This window comes from Perognathus longimembris, chromosome 28 (genome assembly GCF_023159225.1).
Source record: "Perognathus longimembris pacificus isolate PPM17 chromosome 28, ASM2315922v1, whole genome shotgun sequence".
Classification (NCBI taxonomy): domain Eukaryota; kingdom Metazoa; phylum Chordata; class Mammalia; order Rodentia; family Heteromyidae; genus Perognathus; species Perognathus longimembris.
Genome location: NC_063188.1, coordinates 97,983,876 through 98,000,193, shown reverse-complemented (window position 1 = coordinate 98,000,193; position 16,318 = coordinate 97,983,876). Strand labels below are relative to the sequence as shown.

Genomic DNA, 16,318 nt, shown 5'->3' with positions numbered 1-16,318 from the left:
TACCCAGGGCCTATGTTCTCTAGGCTGGCCTTGAACTCTTGGGTACCCAGGTAGCTGGGGCTATAGGTCTGTTCCACTCTGTCCAGATAATTTTTTTTGCAATTGAGAGAGTTGTTATTGGTCTGTCATCTAAATGCTATAGCAAAGTGAAATTTCTAGTGCTGAAGAAGGCCACAGAAACTATTACTTCATAGCCAGGCGCCAAGGACCTATGCCTGTAACTCTAGCTAGTCAGAAGGTTGAGATCTGAGGATCACTGTTTGAAGTCAGCCTGGGCAGGAAAGTCCATGGGAATGCTTATTTCCAATTAGCCACCAAAAAACTGCAAATGGAGCTGTGGCTAAATTGGCAGAGCTCTCGTCTTGAGCATGTTTTTTAATACCCACGGACAGTACCCACACCCTAAATTCAAGTCCCAGGACCGGCAGCAGAAAAAGAAAGGGAAACCAAAACAAACAAAAACCACCAAAAAACCCCAAAAGAAACTATATATCCATCTACTTATGAGGAAAAGGAGGAGCCGGGGAGTAAAGTGTTTGACCCTTTAGTGGTGAAAGTCTGAGCTTCTCCCCCTCAGTCCACTTTTCTGTCTGGAATACTTCTCAAGTTGTATCATATGCAGTGGCACATCTTTCTCTATCCTCTTGTTTTTGATGCCAATGGGTTAAATAAATAGCTTCAAAAGTTCTTTAATCTCAGAGGGTTGAACAGTTTCATCGTGATAGTTGGTAATGATCACTGAGCTTTGGAGAAATCAATGCAGCTAATAAAAACGAAGTACTCCCAAAGACCCTGTTATTGTTTCTCACTTTCTTACAGATTCTAAGTCAGTCAGTTGTTGCTGAATATGGCATAATTATGAAAAGAATCTTACTCTTTGCATATGGGAAGATATCCTGTCTTCATTACGACTTTTTCAAGGTTGAATAATCCTACTGCACCTGGTTTCAGCTAGTAACTTTGGGGGAATGTAATCTTTGTTTACCATGATCTTTTTGTGGCAAATGAGGCATAAACAGTGTCAAATGTGTTGCATGAAGTGTGATATTAGTTTGACTGTAAAATGAGCTATTTGAATCTTTGAATCCAATATTAGGGTCTTTATTTTTCTTTGCATGGAATTTTGTTTTTCCATCTTTAGCTGTTGTGAGGATGACTTCTAATTTTCTGAGCTACTGTGATTTTTTTCTTTAAATCATCCCCATAGTCTTTTCTTCCCTCTCCCTTGTCCCTTCTGTTCTCCCCCCTCTCCACTGAAAATCACACAACTCTTGTGGGAGTTTTAATCATCTGCAAAAATGAAAACCTGTAGATGCTCTTATTTGTACCAGGATGAGTGACAAAAAGAAACACTGATGAGCTGTCTTATGAAACTGGGGTAATTGTTTTTGTGAACAGTAACCTTTGTATGTGTCACAATTTTCCCAGTGTCTCAGATAAGTGGCTGGGTTGCGTGGTTATGTTGATTACTGATGTGTAATTCACAGAGCCCAGGTTTTGCAAAGTGACCATCCCTTGGGCTGGTGATCAAATCTTTAGTCCTTTCTTGATGGCCAGTTTTCATGAATAATGACTTGATATTGAGAACAGGCAAGTTTTTATGTTGTGGTATTTATTATTTAAGGATTTCAGAAGGAAGGTGTCTACTGATTAAACCTTTGTTAAACTGAAATAGAAAAGACAAGACTATCATTAATTCTGTCTAGCCAGATATTTAAGTAGCTTGTTAGGTAGATAAGGGTGAAATAGATTATAGTGTAACCCTATTAGGAGTATTTACTATTACATGCAGGAAAAAGAGATAAATTTTGATTTTCTAAATACAGGTTTCCATATAGAAAAGTACTGATGTGCCATTCTTAGCTTGATACATGAATATTAGTTTCTATCAGTAATTTCAAGTACTAAAAAAGTGAGAATTCTCAGATTTGTAAGTTCTCATAAGATACTTTAAATAGCAAATTTGTTAGAGAATAATTGGCTGATTTTATTTCTCTTAACCTGGATAACTGTAGTCATAGATAAAGTGTTTTTGCCAAATTAGAGACTTATTCTCTTTCCTTTCTCCAGTGGTGACAGGTTGTATGTACAGTTGTGGTAGTGTGTATGGTGTAAGTACTGAGTAATGGACTGATCTGACTTAGGGAGTGGATAGCAGATACATATTTTCTGTTCACATGAATTACCATGAAGACATAGATATTTGGACACATTCAGTTGTGCACTTATTTTGTCCTTTTCATTGCATATAATTGAAATGTTTCATTTTGTCATGATTCTCCTTACACTTTTAGGTGTGGTATTTCTGTTTGGCAAAGTTTGGGTTGATTCAGCCAAGACCCATGTGAGCTGTTGTATCATGGTGAAAAACATTGAGCGAACATTGTACTTCCTTCCTCGTGAAATGGTAAATGCTAGCGATACACTTTTAGTTCTCAGTGATTGTATATAATATACATTCTGTATTCTGCCAACTCTATCATTCAACAGGGTAGGAATTTTCTATAACCGGAATTCTTTTGTCCGACCACTAATTGTCAACAGTTGCATTAGAGATTTGGAAAAGTAGAAAAATTAAGTAGAACTGAGTTTTTCAAGTTAGGAAAAACGTCTTGAGTTTTAATATATAATACTATCTTTTCCTTTACTCCCGTACTTAATAATTAGGGTGGAGACTAAGGCTTTAACACATTTGTCTCCAGTTTTCATGCTTTTACTACATACACAGCCATGACATTGTTTTCATGGCCACTTAACAAAATCAGTTCCCCCTTTCTTTTGTCAGTCATGAGGCTTGAACTCAGGACTTGGGCAATGTCCCTGAGTTCTTTTTGCTCAAGGCTAATGCTCTGCCTCTTTGAGCCACAGCCCCACTTCCAGTTTTCTGGTGGTTAATTGGAGATAGGAGTCTCACAGACTTTCCTGCTCAGGCTGGTTTACACGATGATCCTAAGATCTCAGCCTCCTGAGGAGCTAGGATTACAGGTGTAAGCCACCAGTGCTCGGCAGCTTCTCCCTTTTTATTAGGAGTTTTAACATCTCCAATCTTCTCAGTCCTAGTTATTTGTCGCTCCCAATCTGAATTGAACTGTAGAGCTTCTTGGTCAGGATTTATAACTTATTTCCCATTTTATAGGATTGATTGCTTTTATCTCTGATTTGTTTTTATGATGCATTGGGAACACTAGGACATTGGGTTTAGTACTTTTTTTTAATGCTCTGTGTCTTTGAATTCATCTGTGAGATTTCTATTAACTGTTTAAATGGATGAGGATGAACATTGATTTAGACTTGGGTTTCTGGTAGCCGAGAAGATATTATGAACACTTTTTTCTCCTTCATTCTCCTCTCCATGGGTGAACAGAGAATCGATCTAAATACAGGAAATGAAACTGGAGCTCCAGTTACAATGAAGGATATTTATGATGAGTTTGATGAGAGTATAGCAGCAAAATATAAGATTATGAAGTTCAAGTCCAAGGTTTGTATTTGATGATGAAATTTTTTTCTGGCCCTTTGTTTTTATTTCCTGAATTTAGAAATAGTTATTATGTATCTACTTTATGCAAAATGCCTTTGGCATGCCTATAACTCCTAGAATGGAAATCTCAGTTGTTTGAACATAGTAACACTATATTAGATTTGTAAATAAGTTTTACTTTCCTTTAAAATGCTTATGAAGTAATGGCCATGCATTTTAAAGAAAGATAATTCAAAGCAAATTAATTGCTTCTTGTGTTGATAAAATATCATGTACTATTATTCTGAAATGGAGAAGAAACGATTCTTATTTTGTTTATATTAGTTATTTCCAGTATATTTTGATTAGAAAGTTAAGCAAGTTTTTGTCTTGAGGAAATCTGGGAATATGATGCTACTTCTAATAAAATGGAAATATTTTGCTCATGTGTTGTATAATATATATTTTCTTGATTTTGATGTCTTTGGCCATAATTTTGGGGGTTGAAAGACCACTCAAAACACTGGTTGTTAATAGTAATTAACCACAAAGGGAAAATTGAGTTGCTAAAGATACAATCTTAATTTTTGAGCTTTTTAATTGTGGCAAGCCACATCTTTATACAAAGTACTGCAGTACTGCAAACAAATGAACCACAAACAAAGCTAAGTGATGTGGTTTAGTGGTAAAGAACATAGGTACTAGGGCCTGATTACTTGTACTTTAAATCTTATAGTGCTGGCTACTGGTACGTGACTGCATAAGTGCCCAATGCTGAGAAATAGGGCCTTCTAAGTTGTTGAAATTAAGAACTTATTGGATCAATTCATACTAACTGATTAAAAGTCCTTGACACATAATCATTACTCAGTCATATGAGCTCCAATTACAATTTTTTTTAGCAAGATGAAGTTCCTTAACATCAAATAGTAACAAATAATCGAATACCATAAAATTGCAACGAAAATGTAATTTATTGTTTAGAAGTTCTTTTAGCATTTCGTCACTGTTTCTGTAGAAGTTGGAAGAGGAAAGGATGACTTTCTGGCTTTACTTACCTTTGTGTTCTGTAAGGATACTGGCTACATGATGTTTAAATACAGGAACATTTTTTCATGTATTAGTTATTGACTAATGTAATGTTTGAAGCATTTTTGTCCTAATGAGTTTTAAAATATCTACTTATCCAGACAGTGGAAAAGAATTACGCTTTTGAAATACCTGATGTTCCAGAAAAGTCTGAGTACTTAGAAGTTAGATACTCGGTAAGTCAAACTAAGAAAATTACTGGGTGTTGCTTTTCAGCATTTTTCTGTTTTTGAACATTCATCTGGCTTTCAATTAGAAATATTTAAGATTCTTTAAACCCACAGTTCATTGAGGTGGACGTACAGAAATGAATAATTGAAATGGGTAAAATTAATTTAAGTACATAGACTACAGGTTATACTGCTTTTCTCTGCTTTTAAGTATGTATCTTTTTTTTTTTTTTTTTTTTTTTTTGCCAGTCCTGGGCCTTGGACTCAGGGCCTGAGCACTGTCCCTGGCTTCTTCCCGCTCAAGGCTAGCACTCTGCCACTTGAGCCACAGCGCCGCTTCTGGCCGTTTTCTGTATATGTGGTGCTGGGGAATCGAACCTAGGGCCTCGTGTATCCGAGGCAGGCACTCTTGCCGCTAGGCTATATCCCCAGCCCCTTAAGTATGTATCTTTAAATGAATTGGAACAGCACAACAATTTGTCAAGTGGAATAAATGCTACATGATGGAGTTGGACATCATTAGTCTGTTGAAGTGTCTCTTGTGAGCAGTTGAAAGGTGAGAGAGGAGTGTCAGTAGCATCGCAATAGTGCTCCTCTTGCTCCTATGGCAGGCAAGGTCATTTCTGTGGGGTGTTAATTAACTGGACTTTAACCTCTTTTTACCTCTGTTCTAGTGTTTTGATCCCATGATGTTGGAAAAGAGAAACTTTTAAGAAATGTTTTTGACAGTGGTGATGCAAAATACATGGAAGCATTTTCAATGAGTTTCACTCTATTGCTTTCCATTCTTCTAATGGAGTGCTACTTACTTGGCTATTCTTTATCAGTGAGGCATGTACATCTCTGGACAGAAATTTTGTTTTTGGGGGAGCTTCTTGTCCTATTTTTCTTCTAATGGGTATCATCAAGATGCATTATTTTGTCATTGTGAATTGTTTTTGTTTCCTACTGTGAATTGTTTTGGATTTCATTTGTGGCAAATTACATTTCATATATATCAAAGGGGTTTCTTCTACATAGAGAGCCTTTTGTTTATTTCAAATATAGACTGAAAAATGTGAAGTAATAGTTTTTAAACGAAAGAGATTTTTATTTTTCCTTTTTTAGGCTGAAATGCCACAGCTTCCTCAGGGTTTGAAAGGAGAAACATTTTCTCATGTATTTGGGACCAATACATCCAGCTTGGAACTATTCTTGATGAACAGAAAGATCAAAGGACCTTGTTGGCTTGAAGTAAAAAACCCACGTAAGGACAAATGCTAAGTAGATTACCGGTAGATGACGTGGTTTCTTAAAAGGAAGTTAAAATTTTTAAGATTCCTCCAAAGCATTGTTTATTTCTATAATTTTTTGTGGTACTGAAGTTTGAACCCAGTGCCTTGTGCTAGATTCAGCTTGATTGCTCAGCTGATGTTCTACCACTTGAGCCACATTTCTAGCCTGTTCCTTTTTTTCTTGTTGTCAGTCCTGGGGCTTGGACTCAGGGCCTGAGCACTGTCCCTGGCTTCCTTTTGCTCAAAGCTAGCACTCTGCCACTTGAGCCACAGTGCCACTTCTGGCCATTTTCTGTATATGTGGTGCTGGGCTGTTGAACCCAGGGCTTCATGTATACCAGGCAAGCACTCTTGCCACTAGGCCATATCCCCAGCCCTAGCCTGTTCTTTTGATGATTATTTTGGCATCTCACAGAGTTTTCTGTCAGATGCCTTGAATTGCAGTCCTCTAGATCTCAACCTCCTGAGTAGCTAGCATTATATGTGTGAGCCATTCACTGCTTGGACATTATTTTGATTTATTTAAAAGCCTATCTTAGCCTTTTCCTTGGAGCATTTTATAAAACTTACAGATCTTTTTCCTGAGAAATTGAGCACACATATAGATTTGCGTACCACCCACTAATTTGTCTTCTATTTAGTTAGATGATACAGCATTATAAGAGAGGATTTTATAATCTTATGTTTAGGGCTGAGAATATGGCCTAGTGGTAGAGAACTTGCCTCACATTCATGAAGTCCTGGGTTCGATTCCTCAGTACCACATTTATAGAAAAAGCCAGAAGTGGCGCTGTGGCTCAAGTGGTAGAGTGCTAGCCTTAAACAAAAAGAAGCCAGAGACAGTGCTCAGGCCCTGAGTTCAAGCCCATGACTGGCAAAAGAAAAAAAAAAGAATCTTAATGTTTAGTTAGATGTGATGTCATTCTTATTAGAAGAGAGGATTGAAGAATATCCCAGTTAATCACAGATGTCATAATTATAGTACATTTTCAGTAAGTATCTATTGATGTATTACATCTATTCCTTTTCAGAGCTTTTGAATCAGCCAATCAGTTGGTGTAAATTTGAAGTACTGGCTTTGAAACCAGACTTTGTGAATGTAATTAAGGATGTTGGTCCTCCTCCACTTGTAGTGATGTCTTTTAGCATGAAGACAATGCAGAATGTAAAGAACCATCAAAATGAGGTAAAGAAATCGTACAGATTTTGTATGTATGCCTTCTTTACAATACTTGTTTGAACTTGTATAGCTATTCTGCAAGAGAATGTTGGTTTTGGAAGGGAAAGAATACTTATTCACTGTCAAACTCTACTTTGAAGAATGAATTAAATTTGTCTTGTATTGCAATTTTAAATTGCTGAAATAAATTGTATATATATATTTAAAGGTATTTTTGTTTTTTAAGTGGCCATAGAAAATAATGTAGTAAACTTCCTGTGCTTATCATACATATTCATTGTTAAGATTTTGTGTGACATTTATCTTCCTTTCCCTTCATTTTGCTTGAAATATTTTTAAAGCTGGTCTCGGGCATTGTGTCATTTTAACTCTTTTTTCATGTACTTCTCAAAGCATGTACATTTCCCTCTCCTCCCCTCCCTTCTCCTCTTCTCTTCTCCCCTCTCCTCCATCTCTTCATCCTTTCCTTTTGTTTGAACTTAGGGCTTGTTAGGGCACACTACCACTTGAGCTACTCAAAACCTGTTTTGTTTTGTTTTTTCCTGTGTGCCAGTACTGGAGCTTCAGGTTGGTGACTTGTCATCATTGCTTGGCTTCAGTCTTGCTTGGCTTCTTTGCTTATGGCTTATACTTCACGACTTAAGCCACCATGCCTCCAGTCTCTCAGACTTATCTGCCCAGCCTAGCTTCAAACCATAATCCTCCCAAGTCTCAGCCTCCTGAGTGTCTAGGATCATAGATAGGTGTGAGCCACTGGTGCCTGTAGGTACCTCTTTTTTTTTATTTACTGTTTTTAAATTTTTTTGTGCCAACCTGGTTGCTGTCCTTGAACTATTTTGCTCAAGGCAAGCTAGCACTGTACTCCTTGAGCCACAGCTCCACTTCTGGCTAGTTAATTGGAGATGGATACTCTCTTGACCTTTCCAGCCTGGGCTGGCTTTGAACAGTGATCCTCAGATATCAGCTTCATAGGATTACAGGTGTGAACCACTAGTGCAACTTATCATTTTTTATGCTTATATTTGGCTCAGTGTGGTTAATGACAATTTTATGTGTTTGTGTACAAGTTCTTTTTGTCATTGATGGTGATCTTTTTAAAAATCTTTTCACTTATTAAACCATTATTTATGTATTTATTTTTGGTTATGATAGGGATTGAATTTAAGACCTTAAGTAGGTTTAAGCACTCCATGTCACTGAGCTATATCCATAGCCCCTGTTTTTGTTTTTTTATGGTAGGGGAGGGTGTACTGAGGTTTGCAATCAGTGCTTCAAATCTGCTACGCAGGTGCTCTATCATTTGATCCATACCTCCAGCCTTTTTTTGCTCTCTAGTCATCTTTGAGATAGTGTCTTTCTATTTCCTTTAGGCTGTTCTCATATTATGCTTCCTGCTATAGCTGGGATGGAAAGCATGCGCCACTGTGTCCATGAGAACTCTTTTCCTGTGCTGGTCTTACGCTGTGGTCATCCCAACATCTCCCTCTTAAAAAGCTAGGATTATAGGCATGAGGTGCTGGCTTCTAGCTCCCAGGTCTTGATCTTTTTTGCCAGTTCTGGGGCTTGAACTCAGGGCTTGGGCACTGTTTCTGAGCTTCTTTTGCTCAAGGCTAGCAGCACTTTACCACTTGAACCACAGAGCCGCTTCCGGCCTTTTCTCTTTATGTGGTGCTGAGGAATGGAACCCAGGGCTTCATGCATGGTAGGCAAGCACTCTACCACTAAGCCACATTCCCAGCCCAGAGTTTGAGGTTTTCAAAAATAATTTATACAGTAGATGACTAGAGTTAATAAATTGTTTGTGAAAGGTTTACTTAGTGCTTAGTTAAAAGAAGCATCCATTCCTAGGGTCCAGATTGAGGTTTCCACATACCATTTCCTAGTAAAGGAAATAGGGCTCTGTGGAGAAGAGCAGAGAACAGAAAGATGTCTAAGGTAAGTCTGGAACATCTTGTATCAGTAAATAAGGACCATATTAAAACTTACTGAGGATCTGTCAAAAGGACCTAGAAAACAGCTTGAAAAGTTTCCTACTATCTAAAGATAAATCCAGTGTGAATATTATAAGGATAAGAGCAACAGAAGGACTGAGTTCAAAATGATATTCTCATTGCCAAGTTGGTCACTTATGAGGGAAGGTGGAAAATGAAATCATTATTTTGTAAATTATTATATATAAGATTTATCGTAACTTCTTTTTTGCCAGTCCTGGGGCTTGAACTCAGGGCCTGGGTGCTGTCCCTTGGCTTCTTTTGCTCAAGGCTAGCACTCTACCACTCTAGCCACAGCACTACTTCCAACTTTTTCTGTTTATGTGGTGCTGAGGAACCAAACCCAGGGCTTCATGCATGCTCGGCAAGCGCTCTACAACTAAGCCACATTCCTAGCCTATCCTGACTTTTCTGAAACAGTTCTTGCATACAGCTAGCCACTGGAGCCATGCCTTCAGCTGAAACAAATAATTGTGGCAGCCAAACATGTGAAGGAAATAAAGCATTACCATTTTGCAATGTCTAATGAAATAATTTGATGTAGCCAATGATTAGTTAGCTGTTATCTCATACCATTGAAAGCAGACATTGTATGCTTGTCTTCTGACAGAAGACATTAGTAATACCTATAAATTATACTTGCTAGAAATTTAGAACTGGTTTTGATGCAGTCTTTTGATTTAACTATGAATTTAAAGGCAGAAGAATTCATTAAATGACATGATTAGAATATAGAAAGTGAAATCCACATAATGGAACCTTCAGGACTGACGACTCAATTTCTTAAATACCAATTGTAGGGAAATGATTGGTGGGCTGAGGTTGTACTTGTAATTTTGATATATCAGCTATTTGTAATGTATGGGCCCTATTTGGTAAATAAAATTGAGATGATTTGGAAAATGTTGAACATAAATCCTGCCCATTTTTAAGGAATTATTATCATTTTAGATGAGATCATTGTATTTGGTTACAATATGGTTATTTAATCTTAAAATTAGAGTTATGGTTCTCAACAGAGCAAGAATGTACCCTGAAGGTACATTTTGATTGCCTCGACGCAGGGATTGGGTGAATAGGAGGTAGGAATGGTACTACTAGCATCTAGTGAGTATAGTCTAAGATGCTGCTAAACATCCTATAGTGCTCTAGATTGTCTCCATGGCAAAGTTATTTGTGTAAAATGTCAATAATCCTGAGATTGGAAAGCCCTGTTTCAGCTATTCATGGTGAAATAGTTCCAGGTAAAATAATATGTCTGGGTTTGCTTCAGAAATGATCTGGGAGGAAGCAGGAAATAGGTAGGGCTGTAGATGAGTTGGTAGTTGGAAGTAGGTGATGGATTTGTGGGAGTCAATTTTATTCTCCCTGCTTCTCTATATTTTTTAAAGTTATTTAAATATTTTTCATAGTCAAGTTAGAAGTATTCATATGAACTTCAATATCTTTATATCCTTGATGGTTTTCATGACAGTTGAGAATGTAATAAGTGTCTGGTGATTGTTTTCCATCTCTTTTCTTTGCAGATTATTGCTATGGCAGCTTTGGTTCATCACCATTTTGAATTAGACAAAGCGCCCCCACAGCCACCCTTTCAGTCACACTTCTGTGGTATGGATTTTTTTAAGAGTTGGTTTACTAATGGGTTGATTTAAATTTTTTCTTATTTTCTCCAGCTGTTGGATCAGTAACTTGTTTTTCAAAAATTGTTTTCAAGAGTAGTTAGTGCATATTGTTAAAGAAGGTTGTTTTCAGCTGTGGAAACTAAGCTTTATTGGCCAATTTTTAATTGTGTGTGTGATCAGGCAAGATGCCAAGGAATAAATGATGTTTACCTATTTGTGAGGAGTTATCAAATCGGTAATATCAAATCAGAGTTGAGTTGTGCTATGCATAAAATGCAGTGGGTGAAACAGTTTCATAGAATTCTACATTTGTATTTTGAGTCAGTCTCCTGGGAGAATTCTGATATATTTCATGTGAGAGCTTGGTCAGTTAAATACATTTCTTAATGAGAGAGGGAATGAATGGCACTACTGATATATTATGTTTCCTGGGATCTTTTCCAGTTCCTAATCAGAACTTAACTTGGGCAGCTTCTCCTCTTTTTTGGGTATTAAGAAAATGCTACTAGGAAACAGATCGAGAGGATTGTGCGAGGTATAATTACTCCTTTTTTTTTTTTTTTTGGCCAGTCCTGGGCCTTGGACTCAGGGCCTGAGCACTGTCCCTGGCTTCTTCCCGCTCAAGGCTAGCACTCTGCCACTTGAGCCACAGCGCCGCTTCTGGCCGTTTTCTGTATATGTGGTGCTGGGGAATCGAACCTAGGGCCTCGTGTATATGAGGCAGGCACTCTTGCCACTAGGCTATATCCCCAGCCCTCCTTTTTTTTTTTTGCCAGTCCTGGGGCTTGAACTCAGGGCCTGAGCACTGTGTCCCTGGCTTCTTTTTGTTCAAGGCTTGAGCCACAGTGCCACTTCCAGCTTTTTTGTATATATGTGGTGCTGAGGAATCGAACCCAGTGCTTCATATATATACGAGGCAGGCACTTTACCACTAGGCCATATTCCCAGCCCTAGTTACTCCTTAAATAGTTAAAACACATGGGAAAAGTGATAATAGCCTAGGAAATATGTGGATCAGAACAGTCGTAGGGACTTTAATATGCATTTATTTACCTCCTCAGTATATGTATTAATGTGTGAACAACTATGATGTGAAGCAAAAAAAAAATTGGTGTAGTAAATGAAACTTTGGTCATCTTGATTTTTTCCAACTTTGCAAAAATTGAACTAAATTCCTTTGTTTTATACTCGGTGAGGCTATGGATTGAATTTCCTTTGGTGAAGATTATTATAATCCTCCATTTTAATTCCAGTCGATAACAAATGTTTTCAAAGCAATTTTAATAGGTGTGTAGACATAGGGTTCTGGCTATTCCTTTAAGGTTCAACAACATGACAAGTGGAATTACTTGACCTTCTTAGTTGTAGGAATTAGGTGATATTTGACATATGTTTAATGTGGTTTTCATTTGGAGACATGTAGTGCATATTACCTGAATTTGGACTAAGATGGGTATTGTTTCTTTCTTACAGTTGTTTCTAAACCAATGGACTGTATATTTCCTTATGCTTTTAATGAAGTCATCAAGGAAAAGGTAAATAACTTATTGTTCCTCTTAGATATGAAGAACTATTTGTTGGGAAAGAGAATGGGAGATTGGTATAGATTAGTAGAGATGAGGTAGTTATGTATTTTATTAGATGTTGCTAGATCAGAGTTTATCATAAGCCCAGTAAAATGTGTTAGAAACCAAAAACTAGAAACATTTTTTTTCTCAGTCCTGGGGCTTGAGCTCAGAGCCTGGGCACTGTCCCTGGCTTCTTTTTGCTCAAAGATAGCACTCCACCATTTGAGCCACTACACCACTTCTGACTTTTTCTGTTTATATGGTACTTAAGAATAGAACCCAGGGCTTCATGCATACTAGGCAAGAACTCTACTGCTAAGCTACCTTCCCAGCCCATAGAAACATTATTTTAAAAGGTCTACATGTTTATCATCTGAAAGTAATGTACTAGTACATGGTTAGACTTCAGATGGCTCACCTGGAAGCTTTTCCTGAATGAACGATCTTAATTGTTTTGGGAAGGTGTTGGGTTAGGGCAACCAAGTGAAGTTGGGAATACTGTGGCTATTATAGGGCTATATAACATGGTCAATGATCTCTAAACTTCCAATGTTTTCCATGAAGAAATTAGGTACCCTTATAAAAATATTAGTGTGGGGCTGAGAATGTGGCTTAGTGGTAGAGTGTTTGCCTACTGTGCATGAAGCCCTGGATTCGATTCCCTCAGTACCACATAAAAAGCCAGAAGGGGCGCTGTGGCTCAAGTGGTAGAGTGCTAGCCTTGAGCAAAAAGATGCTCAGGGACAGTGCCCAGGCCCCGAGTTCAAGTCTTAGGACTGGCAAAAAAAATGAGTGAGTAGTACAATTTTAGTGGGGTTTTCATAAAAGTTAATATATTCAGTGTTAAGAATTTCTTTTTTTAGCCAAGTTCAGTGGCTCATGCCTATTATCCTAGCTCCTTGTGAGTCTGAGATTGGGAAGACCAATCTAGTTGAAGACCAGTCTAGGGAAAATTTTAGATGACTTAATCTCAGTTTTTAAAAATAACTGAACACTAGGATATGCACCTGTCATATCAGCAATTCAGGGAGCTTAAATAGGAGGATTGTGGCCTAGACCAGTCCAGGCAAAAAGTGAGACCCTATTTTGGTGGGGTGGAGGAAGGAACAAAAAAGGAAAGAAAGAATCCAGCAAAAAGGGCCAGGGGCCTGCACAAGTGGTAGAGAACTGCTAGTAAGCACAAAGCTGAGTTTAAACTCCAGTAACATAAAAAAGACAAAAGAATTTATAGTATTGAGACATTCATAGATTTATTTGTCAATGTCAGTGTCTTCATGTGACAAAATTAAATGATAGCAACCTTGTTGGGCTTCACTTGTAAATTAAATTAGCACGAGAAGTCCAGTAGTTAGTGGCTGCTATCAGGCTTAGGCTATCATTTGAGTCATGCTCTGAAGTACTTAGTCAAATAAAATTAAACGAAAATTCTTAGAGTCAAGCTGACATTTTAGAAAACTGAGCTCATGTTAGAAAACATAAGAGCCATCAACTTTCATTTGAAGAGATTTTGATAATAAGAATATATTTTCTGGTTATCTAATTTATATTTAGTTATCTATGGTAGCCTTTGTGTGAAGATAAATTTGATTTATACTTAAAGCACTTGTAGTTCTTAAATACATGTTTGTTTTTAGTCTAGTTTCTTGTTTATTGATTCACACACCACTATTTGAGATTAGTGTATGTAGTCCTTGGGATTTCTTTGCCTGATAAATACAGACAGTGAAGTCTACCAGGGATTATATCGTAAAGTGATATTTTTGAAAGATACTGTGATTTATATGCTTTAAAATGTGTCCAATGCACAAACATGTCTCTGTGGAAGGACATTTCTGTTCTTAATGTTGCTTAGCACTTAAAATTTTGTGTTATTCACAGCATATTATTAGGATGTGCTCCTCAGAGACTCTGTGAAATTGTTATTATAATAATAAACAGAACCAGAAATTTCATTGCTGCATTTAGTTTTGAAATGGGTATTTGCATTTAGCCCTACGAAATCTTAGTCTGCTTGAACGAGAAGCAAAGGCACAGTACTCAAAAAAGTCAGTGACAAGTATGTTTCTATCTAACAGAATGTGAAGGTTGAGGTTGCTGCAACAGAAAGAACACTGCTAGGTTTTTTCCTTGCAAAAGTTCACAAAATTGATCCTGATGTCATTGTGGTGAGTAGATGTTTGATCTGTGTTGTGGGGAAGCTCTTCACTCCTTAGTTCTTTTCAGTGTGACTTCATTGATCATTTAGTCTTTATTGGGTATTTATTTGTGAGGACTAAAGAATCTTTTCAGAACGAAATGACTCTATGGACTGGTGGGAATAGCTGTACTTCCTGCTAATAGAAAGGGGGAAAAAATCTTAGCTCACTGTAATATAGTTTTTTTTTTTCTAATATAAAAGCACCTCTGAATTAAAATTGTAGTTTATGATACCCAATTTATTTTACTCTTAGAAAGGAACATATCAGTTAACATCTGCACAGATTGTTAGTATCTTCAGAAGTTTTGCTTAGTAGTGTAGTTGTCTAATGGTCACAGAAACGAATTCAAGTATCTTATGAGCTCAGTAGATCTGTATGGTACATTCTTTTGAAGGCTCAGGACTAGGAGTTTTCTCTTGACAATCTGGTGTTTCTACTAGACAGTGAAAGCTAATAATTCATTGAGGTAGCGTGATCCATTTCCTAGGAGTTCTATGGTACATTTTGCTCTTATGCATCCTCTAGCCTCCCTTGTTTGTAAGCTTTTTCTTAGGTATCCTTTTGTCTTTTATTTGGATTAATGGATCTGTCAAGTTATAGTTTTGCTTTTTCAGAGCTAAGAGACTGTAAGTGCCTATATTTTAAATTTAGTATGAGTAATTTGGTTACATTGAAGCCTTGTAGAAATGTTTGCCATATCATTTAGGTTCATTTTTTCCTCTTGGATCCTTTATCTGTTTGTGGAATGGACTAAGAGACTGTGGGTTGCTACAAATGTCTGCACCCACTTAATTCTCTTAAATTAATTCCAGATCCATCTTTAAGACACAAAGAAGATTCTACTCACAGTGCTTTGATTCAGCAACTAGCCTCTAATAACTGTATCTTGAACACCAAGGAGATGTCACAGCCTAGAATATCTGGTCCAGCTTTAGGGAATTAAAACCACATCTGTGTGTGAGAAATCCTGGTATGGCGTGGATGCCTGAACCCCAATAATTTGGAAATGAAACTTCATGTCCATCAGGTCTTTAAATAGACAGCAGTGCTGTGTATATGTGTGTGTATCTTTATCTCTTGGCAAGATACATATAAAATAGAATTAACCATGTTGACTACCTTTAAGTGTACAGTTTAGTGCTATTAACTACATTCATGTTTTACAACTATTACCACCTCTATACCATTACCACCTCTGTAACTTCCTCTTCTAAAAACTAAAACTCTGTACCCATTGGTCTCCATTTCTTTGTCCCCTGACAACCACCACTGTAATCTGTATGATTTTATCTATTCTAAGTGATAGTATATATTTTTAATTGAACTTAGTAACAAAGCTATGTACTACTCTTCAGATTTTGAATAAGCATATCATGTAAGTAATGGTATTCACAAAGAAAATGGAAATTATTATAGAAATGAAAGCTGTGGTTGCATTTTTGGGTTATTTTCTGTCCTATATAGTTTTGGTCCCTCTTTTCAAGATTCTTATTTGAACTATTCACTGCTAATATATATTAAAATTTTTGCACATTAGTTAAAGATCTAAATCAGTAATATTTGAACTCAAGTTTTCACAGTTGAAACAATTTTTCTAAGAAGTCTTACATAAAATGACATATCACACAGGCAGGTTTTCTGTTTTCAAAGAAGCAAAATGAAATTGTTTGAAGAGCATTTACTGATATGGAAAAGGTATGGGGCATTAAAATTTGCATTTGCCTCCGACATTATGAGGCATGAACTGCAAATTAAAATACATC

General features: G+C 37.0%; 1 protein-coding gene across 4 annotated transcripts in view; it reads left to right on the top strand.

The window, feature by feature from the left end:
- The window catches only part of Pola1 (DNA polymerase alpha 1, catalytic subunit), a 300,929-nt gene that overhangs the window by 24,578 nt on the left and 260,033 nt on the right, over positions 1–16,318 (top strand). For all 4 annotated transcript variants that reach the window (XR_007209422.1, XM_048336784.1, XM_048336786.1 and 1 more), the window contains exons 11-18: positions 2,295–2,407; positions 3,365–3,481; positions 4,651–4,725; positions 5,827–5,965; positions 7,025–7,179; positions 10,691–10,775; positions 12,263–12,324; positions 14,433–14,522. Coding sequence is in view for 3 of the 4 variants with exons in the window: in XM_048336784.1 (XP_048192741.1) it covers positions 2,295–2,407; positions 3,365–3,481; positions 4,651–4,725; positions 5,827–5,965; positions 7,025–7,179; positions 10,691–10,775; positions 12,263–12,324; positions 14,433–14,522 (836 nt within the window). In the remaining variant the exon portion in view is untranslated. The remainder of the gene's footprint in view (positions 1–2,294; positions 2,408–3,364; positions 3,482–4,650; positions 4,726–5,826; positions 5,966–7,024; positions 7,180–10,690; positions 10,776–12,262; positions 12,325–14,432; positions 14,523–16,318) is intronic.